This window comes from Cervus elaphus, chromosome 27, assembly GCF_910594005.1.
Source record: "Cervus elaphus chromosome 27, mCerEla1.1, whole genome shotgun sequence".
Taxonomy (NCBI): domain Eukaryota; kingdom Metazoa; phylum Chordata; class Mammalia; order Artiodactyla; family Cervidae; genus Cervus; species Cervus elaphus.
The window spans coordinates 48403405-48424439 of record NC_057841.1 but is presented as its reverse complement, the minus strand read 5'-3'; the positions used below and the strand labels follow the sequence as shown (position 1 = coordinate 48424439).

General features: G+C 40.5%; 1 protein-coding gene and 1 pseudogene across 1 annotated transcript in view; one reads left to right on the top strand and one right to left on the bottom strand.

Moving 5' to 3' along the window:
• Positions 1–21035, top strand: part of EPG5 (ectopic P-granules autophagy protein 5 homolog) — a 128676-nt gene that overhangs the window by 84345 nt on the left and 23296 nt on the right. The window contains exons 28-35 of the mRNA XM_043888861.1: positions 5789–5931; positions 7369–7525; positions 9774–9968; positions 10918–11131; positions 13196–13344; positions 13887–14088; positions 14847–14919; positions 15944–16047. Of these exons, the coding sequence (XP_043744796.1) occupies positions 5789–5931; positions 7369–7525; positions 9774–9968; positions 10918–11131; positions 13196–13344; positions 13887–14088; positions 14847–14919; positions 15944–16047 (1237 nt within the window). The remainder of the gene's footprint in view (positions 1–5788; positions 5932–7368; positions 7526–9773; positions 9969–10917; positions 11132–13195; positions 13345–13886; positions 14089–14846; positions 14920–15943; positions 16048–21035) is intronic.
• LOC122684606 lies at positions 17011–20296 on the bottom strand (annotated as a pseudogene).

Genomic DNA, 21035 nt, shown 5'->3' with positions numbered 1-21035 from the left:
CTTGGCTGAGCTCCTCTTTGCTGTCCCTCTCCTCCTGTCCCCACAGTTGCTACACTGGTTCTGTCTTTGGGTTGCAACCTGGGCCTAGGATATTCTCTGCATGTATCCACAGGCAAAAAAGGACATTAAAAATGCACAAACCAAGTAGTTATCACTTAGGTCACCATTCAGTTAATTAGAGAAAGGGATATTAACAACCTCTCAACTAAGAAAGACATAATCTGAAATAAAGGATTGTTGGTGCTCAATCACTAAGTCATGTCCAACTATTTGTGACCCCATGAACTGTAGGACACCAGGCTTCCCTGTCCTTCACTATCTCCCTGAGTTTGCTCAAGCTCTTGTTCATTGAGTTGGTGATGCCATCCAACCATTTCATTCTTCATTGCCCTCTTCTCCGGCGCTCAGTCTTTCCCAGTATCAGGATCTTTTCCAATGAGTTGGCTCTTTGCATCAGGTGGCCAAAGTCTTGGAACTTCAGCATCAGTCCTTCCAATGAATATTCAGGATTGATTTCCTTTAGGATTGACTGGTTTGATCTCCTTGTTATCCAAGGGACTCTCAAAAGTCTTGTTTCAAGAGCACCATAGTTTGAAAACATCAGTTCTTCAGCACTCAGCCTTTTTTCTGGTCCAGCTCTCATATCTGTACATGACTATTGGAAAAACCATAGCTTTGACTATACCGACCTTTATCAGCAAAGTGATGTCTCTTTGCTTTGTAATACACTGTCTAGGTTTGTCACAGCTTTTCTTCCAAGGAGCAAGCATCTTTTAATTTCATGACTTCAGTCACCATCTGCAGTGATTTTGGAGCCCAAGAAAATAAAACCTGCTGTTGTTTCCATTTCTTCCCCATCTATTTGCTATGAAGTGATAGGACCAGATGCTATGATCTTAGTTTTTTTAATGTTGAATTTTAAGCCAGCTTTTTCACTCTCTTCTTTCACACCCATCAAGAGACTCTTTAGTTCTTCATTTCCTGCCATTAGAGTGGTATCATCTGCATATCTGAGGTTGTTGATATTTCACCCGGCAGTCTTGATTCCAGCTTGTGATTCATCCAGCCTGGCACTTCCCATGATATACTCTGCATATAAGTTAAATAAGAAGGGTGACTATATACAGCCTTGATGTACTCATTTCACAATTTTGAACCAGTCCATTGTTCCATGTCCGGTTCTACCTTTTGCTTCTTGACCTGCATACAGGTTTCTTAGGAGGCAGGTAAGGTAGTCTGGTATTCCCATCTCTTTAAGGTTTTTCCAGATTGTTGTGATCCATGTAGTCAGAGGCTTTAGTGTAGTCAGTGAAGCAAAAGTAGATGTTTCTCTGAAATTCCCTTGCTTTTGCCATGATCCAACCGATGTTGGCCATTTTATCTCTGGTTTCTCTGCCTTTTCTAAATCCAGCTTTTACATCTGGAAGTTCTTGGTTCATGTACTGCTGAAACCTGACTTGATGGATTTTGAGCATTACCTTGCTAGCATGTGAAATGAGTGCAGTTGTGTGGTAGTTTGAGCATTCTTTGGCATTTCCCTTCTTTGGGATTGGGATGAAAACTGACTTTTTCAGTCCTGTGACCACTAAGTTTTCCAAATTTGCTGGCATATTGAGTGCAACACTTTAACAGCATCATCTTTTAGGATTTGAAATAGATCAGCTGGAATTCTGTCAACTCCACTAGCTTTATTCATAGTTAATACTTCCTAAGACCCACTTGACTTCAGACTGCAAGATAGCTGGCTTTAGGTGAGTGATCACACTATCATGGTTATCCAGGTCATTAAGACCTTTTTTGTATAGTTCTGTGTATTCTTGCCACCTCTTCTTAATCTTTTCTGCTTCTGTTAGGTCCTTGCCATTTCTGTCCTTTATTGGGCCCATCTTTGCATGAAGTGTTCCCTTGATATTTCCAGTGTTCTTGAGATTTCTAGTGTTTCCCACTCTGTTGTTTTCCTCTATTTCCTTGCACTGATCACTGAGGAAGGCTTTCTTATTCTCCTTGCTATTCTCTGAAACTCTGCATTCAGTTGGGTATATCTTTTCCTTTCTCCTTTGCCTTTCACTTCTCTTCTTTTCTCAGCTATTTATAAAGCCTCCTCAAGACAACCAGTTTGCTGTCTTTCAGTTCTTTTTCTCTGGGTTTTGGTCACTACCACCCATACAGTGTTATGAACCTCTGTCCATATTTCTTCAGGCACCCTGTCTATCAGATCTAATCCCTTGAATCTATTTGTCACTTCCATTGTATAATCATGAGGGATTTGATTTAGGTGATACCTGTATGGTCTAGTAGTTTTCCCTATTTTCTTCAATTTAAGTCTGAATTTTGCAATAGGAGTCATGATCTGAGCCACAGTCAGCCCCAGGTCTTGTTTTTGCTAACTGTATAAAGCTTCTCCATCTTCAGCTACAAAGAATATAATTAATCTGATTTCAGTATTGACCATCTGGTATTGTCTATGTATGCCAGTACGTTCTCTTGGCAAAGAGAACTCTGTTAGCCTTTACCCTGGTTCATTTTGTACTTCAAGGCCCAACTTGCCTGTTACTCCAGGTATCTCTTGACTTCCTGCTTTTTCACTCCAGTCCCTATGATGAAAAGGATATCGTTTTTTATGTTAGTTCTAGAAGGTCTTGAAGGTCTTCATAGAACTGTTCAATTTCAGCTTCTTCAGCCTTAGGGCTTGGGGCATGTAAAGTGAAAGTGAAAAGTGAAAGTCTCTCAATCGTGTCTGACTCTTTGAGACTGTATGGACTGTAGCCCTCCATGCTCTTCTGTCCATGGAATTCTCCAGGCCAGAATACTGGAGTGGGTAGCCATTCCCTCCTCCAGGGGATCTTCCCAACCCAGGGATCGAACCCAGGTCTCCTACACTGCAGGCGAATTCTTTACCAGCTGAGCCAGCAGGGAGGCTCAGGAATACTGGAGTGATTGGCGTATCCCTTCTGCAGCGGATCTTCCCCACTGAGGAATTAAACAGGGGTCTCCTGCATTGCAAGCAGAGTCTTTACCAGCTGAGTTACCAGGGTTGGGGTGTAGACTTGGATTACTGTGACGCTGAATTGTTTGCCTTGGAAAGGAACTAAGATCATTTTGTCATTTCTGAGATTGCACCCAAGTACTGCATTCTGGACTCTTGTTGACTTGTAAGGGCTACTCTTTTTTTTGCCAAGGGATTCTTGCCCACTATAGTAGATATCATGGCCATCTAAATTAAATTTGTCCGTTTGCTTCTGTTTTAGTTCACTCATTCCTAAAATGTCAGTGTTCGCTCTTGCCTTTGCCTTCTTGACCACATCTAGTTTACCTTCATTCACGGACCTAACGTTCTCGGTTTCTGTGCGATATTGGTTTTTACAGCATTGGACTTTACTTTTACCACCAGACACATCATCTACGACTGGATGTCAGTTCCACTTCGGCTCACCCTTTCTTTCTTTCTAGTTATTTCTCTCCTCTTCCCCAGTAGCACTGTTGTTGTTCAGTTGCTAAGTCATGTCTGATTCTTAGCAACCCGATGACTGCAGCATGCCAGGCCTCCCTGTCCATCACCATCCCCTGGACTTCGCCCAAGTTCCTGTGCGTTGAATCAGTGATACTGTCCTACCGTGTCATCCTCTGTCACCCCCTTCTCCTCCTTCCCTCAATCTTTCCCAGCATCAGGGTTTTTTCCAATGAGTCTGCTCTTTGCATCAGGTGGCTAAAGTATTGGATCTTCAGCTTCAACACCAGTCATTCCAATAGATATTCAGGGTTGATTTCCCTTAGGATTGACTGGTTGATCTCCTTGCTGTCCAAGGGACTCTCAAGAGCCTTCTCCACCACCAGAATTTGAAAGCATCAATTCTTTGGTGATCAGCCTTCTTTGTGGTCCAATTCTCACATCTGTACATGACTACTGGACAAACCATAGCTCTGACTATACAGACCTTTGTTGGCAAGTGATGTCTTTGCTTTTTAATACACTGTCTAGGTTTGTCATAGCCTTTCTTCCAAGAAGTAAGCATCTTCTAATTTCATGGCTACAGTCATCATGGTGATTTTGGAGCACAAGAAGAGAAAATCTGTCACTGCTTCCGCTATTCCCCCTTCTACTTGTCATGAAGTGATGGGACCAGATGCCCAATATACCCTAGTAGCATTTTGGACACCTGCTGACCTGGGGGGCTTATCTTATGGTGTCATATCTTTTTGCCCTTTCATACTGTTCATGGGATTCTCAAGGTAAGAATACTGAAGTGGCTTGGCATTCTCTTCTCCAGTAGACCTTCTTTTTCCGAACTCTCCATCATGTCCATTCTGTCTTGGGTGGCCCTGCCCCACATGGCTCATAGCTTCATTGAGTTACACAAGGCTGGATCCATGTGACCATTTGGGTTAGTTTTCTATGATTGTGTTTTTCATTCTTGGGGCCATGTGATTGTAGTTCTTGCTGCTTCTATCTGCCCTCTGATGGATGAGGATAAGAGGCTTGTGCTAACTTCCTGGTGGGAGGGACTGGCTGTGGGGAAAACTGAATCTTGGTGTGGTGAGCAGGGCCATGTTCTGTAAATCTTTAATCCGATTTTCTACTGATGGGTGGAGCTGTGCTCCCTCCCTGTTAGTTGTTTGGCCTGAGGCATCCCAGGCTCTGTGGTTGGGCTGGAGGTGTCTTCTAAAAGGGCTTACAGGACACAGGCTTTCCAGAACCGCTGCTGCCAGTGCCCCGTCCCCGTGGCAGTCCATTGCTGACCCACACCTCCACACAAGACCCTCAGACACTCACAGGCAGGCCTGGCTAAGTCTGTGGGGGTCACTGCCCCTTTACCCTGCGTCCTGGTGCACACAGGTATTTGTCCCCTCCAACAGTCTCTGGGGGGTGTGGGGTTTGCTTCAAACGTGATCGCACCCCTCCTACCAACTCATTGCCACTTCTTCTTTGTCCTTTGATGTGGAGTATATTTTTTTTGGGTGAATTCTAGCATACTCCTGTCAGTGGTCACTGTTCAGTAGCTAGTTGCGATTTGGTGTTCTTATAGGACAAGATGAGCACACGTCCTTCTACGCTACCATCTTGGTAGGATAGTTCTAAAAAATTGAAATAACTTTAGTTTTTTTTTCAAACCTCAATAAATTCTTATTTTTCACATCTTTGTTGAGAACCAGTAAAATTCTATCAAAGACCAGATTTCAAGAACCACTGAAATTAGTCAATTGCTCTTTCCTCAGCATGCAACTGATTTCGTCATTTCTCACATTTTATCTTATTTTTGGTATTTTTTATAAATATATATCTTTCCTTCCTCCAGTTGTTTTATTAACAGATTTGTGTCATCCTCTTTTTATGGTTTTGTGCAGATGAGACCTGCAGGCCCAGTGTCAGATTACATGTGTTTCTGGATCGGGGGAACAGAGAAGGGTTACAGCTCTGGGGAGGGATGGTCAACAGAAGAGGGCTTGATGTGCCTCAAGAAAAGCCCCAGTGGTGGAAGCCATTGAGTTTATTTTTGATGAGAATTGGAGCATTGAAGCATAAGTGGCATAGAACATAGCCTACCAAAAAAACTCTGAACCAGCAACAAACTAATTCGAGTTTGATTCTTCATGAAAAGCTTGAGATTCTTAAATAGTTTTTTTTTGACATTTTTGCCCACATCCTCCTCAGGTTCAACTGAGAATTTTGTTATAGTATTAGTTGTAATAATACTCTCTTTATGAAATACCCAGGATATTTGTAATAAAGTGTCTGCTCTAGAAACCTGTAGGGGCAGATAAATCTGTTGACCACCCTAATTTTTGTTAGTTTGAAGGTATGCATAAGAATGAAGCAATAAGCCAACAGCTTCATGTTCTGCGAAAAGAAGTAAAGCAGTTGCAAGCAGAAGCTGCTAAACCACCATCACTTAATATTGTGGAAGCCGCCGTGCATGCTGAAAACTTGATTACGTAAGTTTTGAGGGCGTTCTAATTTAAAATACTAGTTAGTTATTACTGATAGCAATCATACTTGCTACTATCCCCCCACTCACCTACTAATTAACTAGCATAGGAATGAGCAGCCTTTGGACCAAATCTGACCTGCCATCTATTTTTATAAGTAAAGTTTTATTGTAACATAACCATGCCCATGTACTTATCTAATGTGTATGGCTTTTATGTTCCAGTGGCGAAGTTGAATGTTATGACAATTTATAGCCCATAAAGCATAAAATATTTACTGTCTCTTTATAGAATAATTTTGCTGACCCTTGAATTAGGAGGTGATACATTACATTAGAATTTAATCTGGAGAGATTTAGTGCTTAAGCTTTATATTAAAGGCACATTTACTCAGGAAGTCATCATCATTAGTTCAGATTATTGAGCAAAGTTTGCAGTGGAATTGCTCAGGGCTCACAAGTGTAGTTGCTGGCTTGCGTTTGACCATGCATGGTGGTTTCTTTTGGAGCTCAAAGCCACCAGGATATTATCTGGGATAGGAGAGGTTGACTGACCAGCAGCTAATCCCCCTGTAGATTAGGATGGTGGTGTGGACAGGGGCATTGAGACCTTTCGTGGGTTAGATTGGAAGGGTCTGGGAAGGAGGAGGAGATAAGGTGAACAAGAGGTTGCTATTTCTTTTTCTGGAAAAGAAACTCAAAACAGAGTAAGAATTAGAAGAGACATCTTTTATACTAGGATCATCTTCTATACAAAAATCTTTTTCTTCAACCTAAGTCATTGTTTTAGATTTTAAAATTTAGAGAAATCAAGGTTCTTATTTTTAAAAATGTGTATTTATGTAGTATACAACATTGAATAATATTTGGATTAATTGGATGTAAAATTGTGGATTACATACAACTATGAAAATATTTAATGTTAATAAAGGCTGATTTTCCTCCCTCCAGGAGGACATAAAGTCATTTCTGTGTATTGGAAATAAGTTGTTGGGCTTCCCTGGTGGCTCAGGCAATAAAGAATCTGCCTGCAATGCAGGAGACCCAGGTTCAGCCCCTGAGTTGAGTAGATCCCCTGGAGAAGGGAATGGCTATCCACTCCAGTATTCTTGCCTGGTGGGCTGCAGTCCATGGGGTTTGCATGACTTCATGACATGGCTGAGTGACTAGCACACTTTCACTTTGACATATGAAAATACTTAATGTTAATAAAGACTAATCCCCCCACCCTAACTCTAGGAGGACATAAAATCATTTCTATGTGTTGAAAATAAGTTGTTGGGTCAAGTTGTAAGCTATCCTGTGAAATATTTCTAAAGTGACATTTGTAGGGGGCTCTAAGGACTCTGAGGATATTGCCTGAGAAATGTAGAGTATCAGGGAAACACTGTGGGTCTGAATTCTCTTACTGTAGACCAGTAGCCTTACCAGTGTTTTCCCACAGGGCCTTAGTGAACGCCTACCAGTCGCAGCCCACCCCTGGGGTTCAGAAGGTTGGCATCAGCCTCTTCTTTACTGTTGTGGATTATGTCAGTGACGAGACCCAGCGTCATCCTCCCACAAGGCAGTTCTTTACTTCATGCATTGAGATCTTGGGACAGGTAAGGTTATCCTGTGTTTTTAGCCTTATTTACATTGATGAGTCCCTGCAGTGTCCTCATCAGATATATATAATCAGGGTTGACTCCGCACTTACAGGTTCAGAGTCTTACCTAGTTCAGAAGCCCTTTTGAACTGTTGACTTCTCAAGATGTGGTTAGAATTGCTGGTATGGAATTCTGCTTTTCAGAAAGAGTTGTTAAATTATTAGTATATGAAAGTCAGCAGGGAGATGTCAAATTCTATTGTATGCTGTTGATGTTAATGATATTAACTATATGAGACTATTGTTTATAAAATGCTTTTTATAATAAATCATTAAAATAATAAATAAATTTTAAAAATCATTATTTTATTTCATCCTTACAATGACTCTGTGTGATTGGTAGCATTTCAGTGTTAACGATGAGAAAAACTAGCCTCTAAAAGATTGAGTGACTTGCCTAAGGAATACAGCTGGTGAGCCCTGGCAGCGAGAGGGAGCCCAGGTCTTCTGACTCAGCGTTCAGTGCTTGCTCCACCTCTGCACTGCTGCCTCTCAGCTGCTGCTCACAATTTATTTACTTGACTTAACTCTTAAATATATGGGTATTTAGGAAGGGGCAATGAATCCATGCAGATTTATGAAATGTGTCATTAAAGCAAGGAATGCCACTTGCTGGGAAATATAGAAATACTAATTAACCATGTACTCTTCTTCAAATTCAATTAAATGAGTGGTTATTTATTGGATACTTTTAGGGAGGTGATGCTGAGCAGATATTAAAGTAGATTTTTTAGAAATGTTTTTCCTAATTATGAAATTGATGAGTGCTTATTATAAGCAATACAGAGAGTGCAAAAAGTATAAAGAGAAATTTCTTATAATCCTAATCTCCTGGAGATCCTGGTTACATAGCTAACATTTCCTTATAGTTGATCTTGTGTATCTGTGTCTATTGGTATATGTGTGTATGTGTAAAAATGATATATCATTCTTATATATAGATATAGAGATAGGGATACACACTTAAAAGCTAGCATATGCTATTTTTTTCATTCAGACACATTTTAGACATTATTCCTTGATAATAAGTAAAAACCTGCATCATAGTATTTAATATATAGTGTTCCATAGTACAGATAATACATTGTAATGTATTGAGCCAGTGCTCTCTGGATGAATATTTAGGTTGGTTGGTTGTTTTGCTGCTGTAAGCCTGAACTAAATATTCTTACATACCTTTGTGAAATTATTAGACTGTTTTTTCATAGGATAATTTCTTAGAAGTCTGATCACTATGTCAAAAGGACTAGCAATTGATGTATATTGTCATACTGTTCTCCTGTTTACACCTATTTACATTGTAATAACAGGGGTCAATTTATTATTCTCCATGTTAGAACTAACATTAGGACTGATCATTCTTTTTAGGTCTTGCTAATCTAATAAGGGAAGTGGTGCTTTGTGATTATTTTAAGTTGTATTTCTTTAAGTATTAGTTCAGTTGCATGATTTTTCAAATGATTTAATTTTTGTGAATTTTCTGGTTTTTGTTCTTTGCACATTTTCTGCTGGGAAGTTTCTTTTCGATTTTTCGATTGCTTTGAAGAGCTCCTCAGACTGTTAACCTGGTGTCTGGAACATGTTATACTTTTTCTACTTTGTCAGTTTTCTATTATTTTATGATTCTTTTTGCCATATAGAAGTCAAAATTTTTATATATTCAAATCTATCAGTCTTATCCTTTATTATTTCTGTCTCTGATCAAATTTATCAAAGTTTTCCTAAGTCTGAGATTAAATATCAACTTATATTCTAATACTCTTAAACATTAGAACAAGTTAAAACAAGGTGTATATTAATTATGAAAGTTAGCTTTTTAAAAGTATTAAAAGCATATCTCAGTAAAGTCTGTAACCTAGAATCTTTTTTTTTTCTTGACATAGTGCAGAATCACTTTAGAAACTTAGTAATCATGGTAGGTACACTGCAAATTTCTGGATTCAGATTATCCCAGTATTTTAATCTTTTAAACATTTTCTTTGACTTGTCCAAACCAAATGAATGGATTATCCAGAATTTTTAATATAGGTTACATTGAAAGTGATAGATTTATCTGTTGGTTTTAGATTTCTTTTGATTGTTTCATATTTTCATTTGGAAAAATTTCTGTTAGCTGTATATGCTATTCCTTAAAACTTGGTTGCTCAAAGAAAAGTTGGGGAGGGGAGAATTTGGTGACATTTTCCCTTTTCAATTCTTTGAAGGTATTTATCAGTGGCACTAAATCAGAATGCAGAAGAGTCCTTCAGACCATTCTGAAGGACAGAAGGCTTTGCTCCCTCTTGTCTCCTTTCTTCACTCCCAGTGCTGCGCCTGCGGAGTTCATCCAGCTCTATGAGAAGGTGGTGAAGTTTCTGCGTGAGGACAACAGTGATATGATTTTCATGCTGCTGACCAAGGTGAGGTGTGACTCAGTCCTGACGTTGTCATTGAGGTGTAGGCCCTGCTGTTGTTTCCCTGTGCCTCAGAAATGCAGGGCCCTTGGAGCTCTTCTCCAGGGGGACTGGAGGCAGACAGGCCCTTTTCACGTTTGATGTCATCTTCAAGTAGTCCGATCCTGTAGCTGCTGCTTCTGTGTGCATTGATTATGTCCTGTAGGACAGTCTCACCACATGTAGTATAAAAAAGACCAGCTCCCAAGCTCTTTAAAAACTTCCTACAGTTTTGAGATAATCATAGTAATAATTTGGTACATCCTTCTTTTGAATGTGTCTTGAATTTATGCCTTAATTGTGTTTGATAATTGAGTTGTTAATATGTCAAATGTTACCAGTTGAGAAATCAGAGCCTTAGCTATTTTGCTTTCAATTGGACTTCTCTGACATCTATAAATCATAAAACTTGGACATTTTTTAGGACCTGGAGACTAATCGCAATTTTTAATAGGGGAAAGCATGTTTTATAGTTTGGGATTCTGGAAGGTGAGATCAACACCCTGAATTTTCATTAACTGATGAAGATTTAGAAACATGGCCACTAGAAGGAGATAGTTCCATAAAGTTGCCACTTGTTTGTGGCAGTGTGACCAGTGAAGAAGAACTACACAGTTCTGATCCTTATTTTATAGGGAAAACTTAGCAACAAGGTTCTTAAATTGTAAAAAAGCTTGTGGAGCTGAAAAAATTGCTTCTGCAACCCCAAGAGTGAAGTAGAGATGGAGACATAATGGCTCCATTAGTTATTGAACTGCTTAGATTCTTTTAAGTGTATAAATTTTAGTTTCAATCCTTACGAAAAGCTAAATACTAGGTAAACTTTGACTTTCAAACTAAATTGCACATAATTTGCTCTATTGCAATCAGCTTTCTAGTATAAATAAAACTGCTTCTTATTTCTTTTTCTTTTTAGTTCGATCTTAAGCAATGGTTAAACTCCACTAAACCTCCTCTGTCTGATCGTACCAGGCTTCTGGAGTCCATTCATTTGGCACTTACTGCCTGGGGCCTTGAACCAGACGAAGATATTTTGATGCCATTTAATCTTTTCTGTAAGCACTGGACTTACCTTCTTCTGTACCAGTTTCCTGACCAGTACAGTGACATTCTCAGGCTGCTGATGCAAAGTAAGTGTCTTAATTGTGACTGATTAGATCGCAGTGAATGTTCAGTATGACATTAACCATTCCACAGATGTCATCCAAAAATGTAAAAATAATACAAGCATGCAGGAGTTTAGAATTACTAACCTCCACCCGAAATGCTCAATGAATAATGCCCTAAAGGTTGCTGTCTGTTGTCAGATTGGGCCCTAATTGGGCGGGACCGCTCTTAGACATTGGAGTCCACAGTCCTGCGTGCACCTCTTTACTTTGATTTTGCAGCTGTCTTGACTGGGGTGGGCCTGCTTCCTCTGGTGACTATAGATTTGGGAATAGAAGAAAGTTGCTCCTTTACAATGTGCTTTAATATACCAGTTGGTTTCTTTCTAGTTTCAAAATGATGGATACAGTTAGGGTTGCCCGTGCCCACCGCCCCCCCCCCCCTAATTTTTTCACTCTTGTATTTTGCAAATGAATTTTATCCCAGTATAATGATACACTGTTTTTATATTATCCAAGAGAAAGAGCAACATTAAATTTTCCAAATTCCCACTGTTTTTATCCCCCTCCTGCAGTTTTCCATCAGAGTGTTGGAGAAATAAAGGAGAAATAAAGAGTGCAGACTTTTTAGTTTTGAAATTTCACTCGGCAGGAATTTTATTGAAATTTGAAAAATGAAATAGTATTTACTTTATTCATGTAAACTTCATACTGTTTATTGATGTAATGGAAAACTAAATTTTGCATTATGTCAAATCTTTGTGTCACTTTATAGAAATAGTTTTATGAATAAGCTAATGATCTTATGTATTGGACTACTTGAATGTATAGTCTAATATGCAAAGCCCTTCAAAACGTTCATTATTTCTTACAGAGGCAGGTTACAAGGTGGGTGGGGAGTGGTGGTACAGATGTGCACTTGTATAATTTTTAATGGTTATTTACATAGCTAAGTTTTACTCCTAAGTTTTCAAAATTTGATTGAACATATATTGCGGAATTTCCCCCTGAAACATTTTATTTTTTTAAATATTTATTTGGTGTCAGGCCTCAGGCCTCAGCTATGGCACGCAGGATCTTCCTTGTGTGTTGCGGGCTTTCTGGTTACGGTCACTGACCCAGTTGCCCTGCAGTATGCAGGGTCTCATTTCCCCACCAGGGATCGAACCCGCATCCCCTGCCCTGCACAGTAGACTCTTAACCACTGGACACCAGGGAAGCTCCCTTCCCTGAAGCCTTTTAAAGAGATTATTAATTGTTTATACAAGCAACCATTGACTTGGATTTAGCAGAAAAGTTTTAATTCGCAGGAAAAGTAGTTCAGTCACAGGCTTAAGACTAACAGTACCACCTCTGTCAGATTCCATGACCTCCAGCCTCCTGGTGTTCCATCCCCTCCGGCCTTCATGGCAGTGTTCCCAGGGCTTCACCCATTGCTAATCTGTCTTCATTTGCCCTGGGTGAGCCCATTGCAATTTCCCCTGGCCTCACTGCCATCTTCTTGGTGTGCATGACTCCATCCAGACCTGCCCTTCTGAGCCACTGTTGTCCTACTTGAACTGAGCCACTTCCTGGTGGTCAGGGCCTGTCCTCTGGGAAGTGGAAGCTTTGCAGGTAGCTCTGTGCTGGTTGGTAGTCTCTACTTTTGCATAGTGTCTCTGTGTTGCTTTAGGTTTTGCCTGTTACAGGAGTAGGGTGTTAGATAAGTATGAGACTTTTTCTGAAGAGGGCATAGACTCTGCAATTGTATTCTGTTCCATGGCTCCTTTGTTTCTCTCCCATCGTCCAGCCAGAAAGATGCACCTTTACTATTGCCCAGTTAGGGGCTCACAGATTCCAGCTCAAATGGCTCTGCTGTGTTCACTCCCAGCAGGGTTACCGAGAATAAGGAAAGTCAGGTGTCCACCTGCACAGATCTTTCAGTAGGTTCTCTGAACTTTGCTCTCTTTACCATAGACCTTTATGAATATGTTTTGGATTTTTACTTAATGCTCATTCATTCGTAAAGTACATGTGTTCTTGGGTTCACATTGAACAGTTAGTTTGTGAAGGATGCTGACTTGCTGTCCTCTGTCCACACCCTGGAAGGCTCTGCTGAACAGCTGCTGAGCCCCGAGTGTTGGAAAGCCACCCTGAGAGCCCTGGGCTGCTGCACCGCAGGCTGCCAGCAGGGGGCAGCCTCTGTGGAGAGCACGGCGCTTCCAAGTTCTCCTGATGTTCTCTTGTCCGACAAGCAGGTGTGTAGCTCTTGCCTCTATAAAGTTTTGTTTTTTTAAACAACTGGAGCACATTTAAAATTTGTATCTAAAAATGCATCTCTTTATCTTCAAGAGCCCTGTGCTTTCCTTGTCAGTCATCTCCTGTTCCCTCCGCCCCCTGCCCCATCTCCACCCCCCTGTGCCTGGCTCGCCTTTCTCTTGTGCCTCAGTCTGATTCTCGCTCCTCGGTTCCTGAATAGCCCAGGCCCAGCCCTTTGTATCTCCCCTTCCCACTTTCACCCTCCTGCTTCACTGGCTCCTTTGAGTAGGTTTCACGCAGTTGTCCCCCAGAGCTGTCGGCTTCATCAGTTTTACATGATGTGAGTTCACATGAATTTATATGAAACAGTGGTTCCTTTACTTTTGAAAAGGAGTTTGAAATCTGTTGATTTACTTTTCATATGCTATATACCTTTGTAATTCGATTACAAAGTCAAAGCTCTTCGTCTCAGCCTACTGTAATATTCTACTAAAGGTAGATATTCAGTAAGCATTTTTTTAAATTGGTCATTTTTTTCCAGGTAATGGAGACTATACAGTGGCTGTCAAACTTTTTTTATAAGCTTCGGTTATCCACATTGGATTTTAAAAGTTTTGGTTTATTCTCAAAATGGAGTCCTTACATGGCAGATATGAAGACATTCTTGGGCTATCTTGTAAAAAGGCTGCTTGACTCAGAAATGGCCTGCTTGGCCCAAGACCCATCTGCCAGCAGCAAAACAGGTAATATGCCTTTAGAGCAACACAGAGCTTAGGTGTTCTGACCTTCCATTAGGAGAGACTTGAATAGAAACTAAAATATTTAAATCTTGGTGATAAATCTGTATATCTGAGAGTTACGAAGAAAAAATAGGAAATACACAGTACAAGTGTGAACCCATATATGTGTCGTACCTGTGTTCACTTACATAGTGGGTGCTTGCTTCACCCTGTCTTTGTAAGGTGAAATACAAAGATTCAGGTTTCGGTCTCCAATTCTCTCTTCCTATTATTTATCTCATTAAGAGTATTTAAGTTTTTTCATTTAAAAAAATGTGTGTTATAAAATTGTCTGTGACAATGTATTATAATAAAACTTGTCCAATTTAAGAAATTTTATTGCAGCAAATGAAAAGTGAAACATGCTTAGTTATATTAAACATGTTTTTTGTGTATCACCATAGGTTTTTAAGTATACAGATAATAAGTAGATTTTTTTAGTTATCAGTGATACTGATAAAAGTATCAGTAAATTGGCTTTACCAATTTACATTCCCACCAACAGTGTATAAAGGGTTCCCTTTTCTCCACATCTTTGCCGACATTTAGTATTTGTGTTCTCTGATGATAGTCATTCTGAAAGGTGTGAGGTGATATCTCTTTGTGATTTTGATATGCATTTCCGTGATGATTAGCAGTGTTGAACATTTTTTCATGTGCCTGTTGACCATCTTCATTTGATGGCCTTGTTTCCTGTCTCTAAAAATTTTGCTTTGTTTTAGTGCTAAGATCCCTACATTCAGTAATCATCCAGCTCTTTAAGCCATGGATACTGGTTTTAGAAGACAATGAAAGGTAAATAGTTTTTCTTATATTCAAATTCCTTTGAAATCTATAGACTTAAAGTTCCGATGATGTTTTGGTACATCTGATGGTTCACAGATTGGATTTTTATGTAGGGCAGCATTTAAATTTAGAAAATGCTTCTTTACAAAGTGAACTTAAGACATTTTCTGTTTGTGGAATTGTTAGTCTAATTGATCAGAGCTATTGATTTTGAAGCAAAACTGGACTCTTATTTCCAGCTTTCCACAATAAAAAGTTAAATGAGTTTAGTATTTAATTTCAGAAAAATAAATGTTGTTCTCCTGAATTATGTTTTGATAATGTAACACTGCAAAATATGAGACTTACTTGATATTACCCAGTATCAGTTATTTTTTGGGAACTAAGTTGACTTTCAAATTACTGGGTGGGAATTGCTCTCTCCCAGAGGGCTATATCCTTAAACAGTCTGCAAGCTTCAGGATTTTGTGGTGAGTGTGAGACTGCTTATCATAATGCAGGCTGCTTGTTTATTTCCAGGAAGAGCTAATGGAATTTATTTTTTATATTGAGCTTTCTAAACCAGATTTAGAAACTGAATTTTTATATAAAGATTTTTTTTTCTTTGGTACTTCCTCCCTGTCCACTTTTGGTCATCTTTTTCCATGACTTTTTTCCCTTTCAGGCTTTAGGTAGAGAATACTGTTCTCTGAGGCATTTGAAATGTAACCCAAATTCAGAAGGGATGGATTCACGAGTATAATTGAACGTAAAAAAAAAAGGTGTTCATTTGATACTTATTTAGATGACACACTTCTGAAACTTAATTAACATTGGAATAAAGGTTAGGAAGGAAAGTAAATAAAATTATGTTATTGGTATTAAAAGCTACAGTTCACCTCCAGGAATTTACAGCCTTTAAAGTGATGTAAATGTGTTTTAGGGGCTACGTGATACAGAATTTTCTAGGAATTAGGCAAGCCCCAGATTCTGGGACGGACAGTGATTTAATCATAGTGTTTCCTTTCTCAGTGTCTGTTTCTCTTATTTAAAGCGGCCAGCGACACTACCCCTGGTTGGAGAGTGATGCTGTGGTGGCCTCAAGCATTGTGCAGCTGTTCACTGAGTGCATTGACTCATTGCACGGCAGTTTTAAAGGTAGGAAGATGTTGTATTGTGCCTCTGGTTAGTTTTCACTTTTTCCTTAAGTCATTCAGTTAATCTTTTGCCTCTGCTTTCCTATTTCCATTTATTTTATTTGGTAGGCTATCATCTTTGAACAAGGAGAGGTCACCCCTACCATTATTTGGTTTTGCTCAGGTAATGCTGAGTGTCATCAGTTATGGAAAACAGGGCTTTCTGTTTTAAAATTGTGTTTTCCCCATGTTGTGAAAAAAATGAAAGTGTTAGTTGCTAAGTTGTGTCTGACCCTGTGACCCCATGGATTGTAGCCTGCCAGGCTCCTCTGTCCATGGAGTTCTCCAGGCAAGAAAACTGGAGTGGGTTGCTATTTCCTTCTCTAGGGAATCTTCCCAACCCAGGGATCAAACATGGGTCTCCTGCATTACAGGCAGATTCTTTACCATCTGAGCCACCTGGGAAGAATACTGTTAATAAGAGGCATTTCTAAGTATAAAGACAGGTCAGCTTACAAAGTATCAGCAGATACATGCTTAACTTAATCTTGTAATTTATAGGCAATACATTAGAATATGTAATGAATCCATACACCTTTTCCAAAGGAACACCCGAGACAGAAGTAATGGTAAAGTTATACATGACAGTCATCAATCAGATGAGATAATTTAGATGAAGCTTCAAAGAGATGGGGATTGGGCAAATGGTCAGGAAGGAAATACAGTGTGCTTTTAACTTTTAACTCTGTATGAAAAATAATGTTCAGTTTCATGTTTCTGAGCATAGTTCTGTTTTTGCCATATAAATCCTCTACTTCAAATTACTATTCAAATGCTTTATTAAAGCATCTACTTCTCTTCTGGCCTTTTTTTGAAATCTGTTACTTCTGTTACCACCTCCTGACTGCTGTCCTCTGAAGCTTCTCCTCCTTTCCCGCTGTCCCCTGACACCTTGGTTGCCTTCCCACTATCCCTGGAAATGGCCTTATCCTTTCCCTGGTTCTTCTAGCCCTGGTTGCTCTGTGGCCACAGAAAGCTGCCAGTGTTGTGAATCATGCCATTTTTCCTGTACTTCTGTTACTGATGCAGTGGGATATCGAAGCAAACACCCTGCCTTCCTTTGAGAAAGACCATTTCTCTTCACTTTGGAATCAGTATCCTCACCCAGTCGCTCTTTAAGTTCTTTCCAAGCATAACTAATGTTTGGCATTTCAGTTGAGCACTGCAAGGTCATGGTCACAAAGCCCGCATCTGAGTTGATCATGGAGTGCTGGTCTACCAACGTGGCACTGGAAATGTGGGTCAGAGCTGCTGCCAGGGCTTCCGTTTCTCCCTTCTCCTCAGTCAGCTTCTCAGTTGACTGCTTGAAGTGATCAAGCGCAGTGGGAGACACAGAGTCCATGAGCCTGATGGCATCATTGTTAGAAGCTTTAATTATCCATTGCAGAAGGAACACCTATTAGCTTAAATTTAATTCATGCTTTTTGCTCCACTTGGGCCAACTGGTATTCTTCCTTGTGCTGATAAAAGCAGATGCAAACCCCCATCCTTCCATCTCTACCTGTTCACCCAAAATGATGAATGTAGGACTCTCTATCCTTTGATGGAGAACTTTGAACCACTGAATCAGCTTTGGGGATGTCTGACCTGCATGCAGCAACATTGGTTGCAACCAAAACTCTAAAATCACCATTTCTGAAACCTTTCCAGGTGATTTCCCTTTGCTTCTGTGGAATGTCTCCATGTAAAGACTGGGCATCCTGCCTTATGGCCACATTCTGTTTCAACTCCTGGGTTTCTTTCTTCGTTTCACAAAATATGATAGTTCTCCCTTGATAACCACTGTACATGTGGATCACGTCCCAGTAACTGCTGTCCTGTGAGTCCAGTGGTGCTTGATAGCCAGATACTATATAGTTACTGCCGTTTTCTGTTTCTGATGGGTAAAAACCCATCAGGTCCACTTGTTCCTATGTAGATTTCATGTATTTCTTAGCAACATTATACACCCACCAAGGGCAAGTTGCAGAAAAAAAGCAATGTTGGGGATTGTCTTCTGAATCTTTCTTATTGCTACACGTAAAATCTCTTATACTTGATCAGCAAAGCCCATGTCCAACATCTGGTCAACTTCATCCAGGACAACATGCTTAAGTTTGGTGGGGTCTAGCTTGCCATTCTGCAGGTGGTCTTTGATATGACCTAGTGTCCCAATCAGGATACTGATCCCATTCCATATGCATTCAGTTTGTCCTCCATAGGGAGTTCCACCATAAAAACAAGCCAATGCCAGCTTTTTTGTGATGTCACTGAAGTCTCTGCTTACTTGACTTGCCAACTCCCTTGTGGGTGCAAGAACCAGTACTTGAGGGGTACAGTCTCCCTTCCGATCTTGCAGTTCTCCCTGAAGTTTCTCAACCAAAGGCATAGTAAAGGAGAACGTCTTCCCAGTTCCTGTCCTCGCCTGTGTGATCAACTCCTTCCCACTATAGACAGGGTGAAACGTCTTTGCTTGTATAGGAAACAGGAAGGTCACCCCATGGGCTTTGAGAAGTTTAATCATTCCTTCAGATATGGGAAATCTAGAGAAAGCTCCTTTTTGCTCCACAGTCTTTCCTGCTCTAACTCACTGTTATTTTCTTCACTGGCCACTTCTTGGAGTCAAGAGTGAGTGAGGTCCACAATCAGGAAATCCTGATTGTGATTCTTCAGGTTGGGGCTTTTCTCTCCAGTTTTTCCACTTATTTCTTTTTCTTTCCTCATCTTTTTGGGCTTAGGTGCACCCAGTTCTTCCTCAGAAGTCTCATTTTTTATAGCTCTTTTGGTGTTAGGAGAAACAGCTGTCTTTTCACAGGGCTCCTTTAGGTTTTTTGAACTTTAGGTTTTAAGAGAAGTAAGGTCATCTTGAGATGGCTCCTCTTTGTTTTTTGCCTTTTTGGATTTAGAATTCACATCAACCCCAGAAGGCCCTGCTTTCTTAACCTTTTTAACTTTGTTGCCAGTTGGCTCTGTGTAATTCCTTGACTTGGGGTTTCTCACACTGTGGTGGTGGTGTTCTTCAGTTGCTAAATCGTGTCAGACCCCTGACAGCCCCATGGCCTGCAGCACACTAGGCTTCTCTGTCCTCCACTGTCTCCCAGAGTTTCCTCAAGTTCAGGTCCATTGAGTCAGTGATGCTGTTTAACCTCTGCTGCCCCCTTTTCCTTTTGCTCTCAATCTTTCCCAGCATCAGGGTCTTTTCCATTGAGTCAGCTCTTTGCATCAAGTGGCCAAAGTATTGGAACTTCAGCTTCAGCATCATTTCTTCCAATGAATATTCAGGGTTGATTTTCTTTAGGATTGAGTGGTTTGATCGCCTTGCTTTTCATGCTGTACAGACACATGAAATCAACCCCCAAACTCAATGATCACAATCAGCTTTCTTGGCTCCCTGACTCCCATTCTGAGCTAAGGTGGAGAAGATCCATTCCCCTCTGCCCTTATCTGCCCTTTCAGTGAGGATGTTGTCCTTAGAAGATCTTGTTTTCTGTTTCCTTGTGAGGTTGAAAACCCCACATAACAGTCCCAGGGCAACTGAGGCTTTTGCTGTTGTAAGTTGTGTCCGACTCTTTAGGACCCAATGGACTGCAGCACGCTAGACTTAACTGTCCTTCACTATCTCCCGGAGTTTGCTCAGATTCATGTCCATTGAGTCGGTGATGCTGTCTCACCATCTTATCCTGTGCTGCCTTTAGCATCAATTTGATGCTCCTTTTCTAGTCTTTCTGCTTCTGACCTCTTTTCTTCCACTGAATGTATGTAGTTGTGCATTATCAGAGATGTTGCATTTACTTAGTGTATCTAAATGTTTTGTATCAGGAGGCTTATAAGTCTATTAGTCCACCCAGCCCAGATTCTTGCAGTAGCCTTCTGTTTCCTCTCATTTCTGTTCCTGCTTATTTGCTAGAGTCTAAATTGATTCTCCTCAAATTCTGTTTCTATGCTATTCTTGTTCAAAAACTTTGAAGTGTAATAATGTTTTAGCTCAGCATTCAAATGCGTCTGACCCAGAGCACTTCAGCATTACGGGCTGGGTTTTTTGGAAGCATCCATTCAGCCACATGGCTCTACTCACTGTTCCCCTAAACGTCCTTGGACTTGCCCACTGCCACTTTTTTGCTTATGCTGATTCCGCTACCTGGGTGAAGCCTCAGGCCCTTCATGTTTCCCTGGTGTTTGTTTACGTGGGTGCCGGTGTGTTTCTCTCCTGTTTCTAAGTCTTTATAGCACATTGTTGCAGTTCAGATCTGTGGGAGGCAGACACCGTGATGGAGCCAGAATGCTCAGAGGTGTTGGGGGTGATGCCTGTGAAAATAAGAGGGAGAGGAATAGGGGTAGGCAAGCGAAGCCTTCACCTCTGGTGCAGGCTTAACACTGAGAGGAGAGCAGGAAGGAAGAGTCTCAGTCTGCAGGGCAGACCTGAGAAAGTTTTGGCCAGCCAGATGGGGCGTTGGAGTGCAATGATTCCTTACTGAGGAATCCACCCTTGGCAGAAGTGCCCAGGTCAGTGCTCAATTGTTGGCTGAGGGCTTCAAGGGAGGAGGATGGACTTGACTCAGGTGCTGAAGTGCTGTAGCCTGATCTGTGGCAAGTTCTGTTTGAAGGGAGATCTGAATGGTGCACCTCCATGGCGGCCCTGTGTTTATGTGGCACTGAGTCCTGGAGCTAAGAATGTATCATCCAGTATTTTGGAGAAGGAAATGGAAACCCACTCCAGTATTCTTGCAAGGAAGAGCCCATGGACAGAGGAGCCTGGCGGGCCACTGTCCATGGGGTGGCAAAGAGTTGGACCCAACTGAACATGCATGCACACACACATGCATCCAGTATTTTATATATAATAACATCAGATGATAGATTATGTATTATAATAATATGTATATATAATATAGCAATAATACATGTTAATATATATAGCAGTAATATATGTGTTATATATAAAATTTGTCATCTAATAATACTTATATATAA